This window comes from Corylus avellana, chromosome ca1 (assembly GCF_901000735.1).
Source record: "Corylus avellana chromosome ca1, CavTom2PMs-1.0".
Lineage (NCBI taxonomy): Eukaryota > Viridiplantae > Streptophyta > Magnoliopsida > Fagales > Betulaceae > Corylus > Corylus avellana.
In genome coordinates, this window is record NC_081541.1 from 28,689,206 (window position 1) to 28,691,532 (window position 2,327).

A 2,327-nucleotide genomic window follows, 5' to 3' on the forward strand; every position below is an offset into this window, starting at 1 on the left:
GATCATTTATACCTAACAATTTAAAACATTAATCGGCCAAAAAGAAAAGCATTTGATGTTGACGACAACGATCATTAGAAACACAAATGTGTGGGTCATTAGCGACGACAAATGTCGTCGCTGATGTGTGCTAAATGTTGTTGCTGATATGTGCATCATCAGCGACGACATTTGTCGTCGCTGATGTGTGAGTCATCAGCGACGACAATGTCGTCGCTGATATATGCGTCATCAGCGACGACATTGACTTTAACAAGTATTTTCAACGACAAAATTTGATAGTTATTAGCGACGACATTTGTCGTCGCTGATAATTATTAATAGCGACGACATTGAATGTCGTCGCTGTTTAGTCTTTAACGACGGATTACTTGCAACGACTGGGAGCGACAACCATAGTCGTCGCTGATGACCATCAGCGACGACATGTGGGCCTTTAGCGACGACTCAGGGTCGTCACTAAAGAGCTATTTTCCTGTAGTGATAGTCATGGCATACGAGCAACCCTGATGCCTGCTGGCTGCTCTCCCCCTACATTATTTCAAAGCTTAATATATATTTTAAATGGCTAGTTAGGACAGGGTCAACTATATAGAGGTGAGGTGCTTCATGCATTTTAATTAATTTATAATATATTATCTCTATAAAAGTAACATTAATAGAACATATTTCCCGCTGTTCCATTAATTGAAGTGGTCGAATTTGGCTGCAATATTTCTAATCTCTGCAAATTTAAGTGGTTAAGTAATGGCCGGTTCAACCACTGAATAAAAGATCGTCACCCTATGTTGAAGATTTACCAACTCTTATGTGATTGTGGGAAAAAAAAAAAAAAAACATGTCTTACAGGCTCCATCTAGTGAAAAACATGGACCGGTTCATTCACTCCCGGCTATAAATAGATATGTTCCCATGCAACATCTCTCACTTCTCACAAAACCAAAAATTCACATAATAAAGAAGAAGGATGAAAGGGTTTCCTAATTGCCTTGTAGCTTTGGCACTCATGGCTTTGGCATGCTCCATTGCCTCTGCCTATGACCCAGCTCCTCTGCAAGACTTTTGTGTTGCACTTAACAGTACAGCTGATGCTGGTATCTACACCTTCTTCTTCTTGATTGTTTGGATCTACGTATATCAATTGTAATTATGCTAGGAGGATTACTTAAATATGTAAGTGTCTTGTGATATTAACGAACTTTTTATTTTTTTATTTTTTACTTTTTTCTGCAGTATTTGTGAATGGAAAGTTCTGCAAGGACCCAAAGCTTGTCACTGCCAACGATTTCTTCTTTCCGGGGTTAAACACTCCTAGAAGCACCGCAAGTCAACTCGGGTCGAATGTCACTCTTTTGGACGTGTCCAAAATACCTGGCCTCAACACACTAGGCGTATCCCTAGCCCACATAGACTTTGCACCATACGGCCTAAATCCACCTCACACTCACCCTCGTGCCACCGAGATTCTAGTAGTCGTAGAGGGTACTCTATTCGTTGGCTTTGTGACATCCAACCCGGATAACCGCCTCATCACCAAAACTCTATACCCGGGAGATGTCTTTGTCTTCCCAATTGGTCTCATTCACTTTCAGTTTAATGTTGGAAACACGAATGCTGTATCTTTCTCCGGTCTTGGCAGCCAGAATCCTGGGCTCATCGTCATAGCAAAGAACGTTTTTGGAGCCAATCCTCCTATCAATCCGGATGTTCTCATCAAGGCCTTCCAATTAGAGTAGAATGTGGTTGACGATCTTCAGAAAAAGTTTGCAGCATAATAATTAGAGAACTATATGTAATGGCCGCAATGAACCGTTAGACCTAACGGTTTGAATAAAGTACTTTTCCATGTTTCCCTTCTGGTAAGGAGATGGCAATATATAACAATAATGGAATAAAATGGTTGCTTATGTACTCTCCTTTTATTTTATTTTTTCGACATATAGCATGCATGGAAACTAAGGTTAATTGGTTGGTGTCATTTTTTTCATTAATGAATAGTGTTCTTTAAAAAATGACATTAATGGCCAGTTTTTTTTTAGTGGTAGAGCGAGTGCATGATTAAACTTAATAAAATTTTGAATCCACAAAGTGTTTGAGATTTCACTTTTATCTTTTATTTCATGATACATGCCCTTCGCCTTCCTATTTTCTAAAAAAAATAAATTAACATACATTGAAATAAATAAATAATAAAAAAGGATTCTGAAAAACGCTTAACAACTCCAAAAACTTGTTTATCACAATTTATGCAGAATTAATAATTTGAAGCAATAAACAATTCAATCACCAAAATATATAAAGCAATAAAGAGGCAGACACAAATATTT

General features: G+C 38.0%; 1 protein-coding gene across 1 annotated transcript; it reads left to right on the forward strand.

Moving 5' to 3' along the window:
- The first annotated feature begins 967 nt into the window (after positions 1-967).
- Positions 968-1,736, forward strand: LOC132167802 (germin-like protein subfamily 1 member 7). Its single transcript, XM_059578828.1, has 2 exons — positions 968-1,094; positions 1,234-1,736. Exons 1-2 carry the CDS (start codon positions 968-970, stop codon positions 1,734-1,736), a joined length of 630 nt encoding a protein of 209 aa, XP_059434811.1.
- The last annotated feature ends 591 nt before the right edge of the window (positions 1,737-2,327 follow it).

What these genes read in the sequence shown, in the direction of transcription:
- LOC132167802 (XM_059578828.1), top strand. Translation starts at nt 968, where the DNA reads ATGAAAGGGTTTCCTAATTGCCTTGTAGCTTTGGCACTCATGGCTTTG. An exon ending in TAACAGTACAGCTGATGCTG is followed by an intron (nt 1,095 to 1,233) that starts GTATCTACACCT and finishes TTTTTTCTGCAG; the next exon opens with TATTTGTGAATGGAAAGTTC.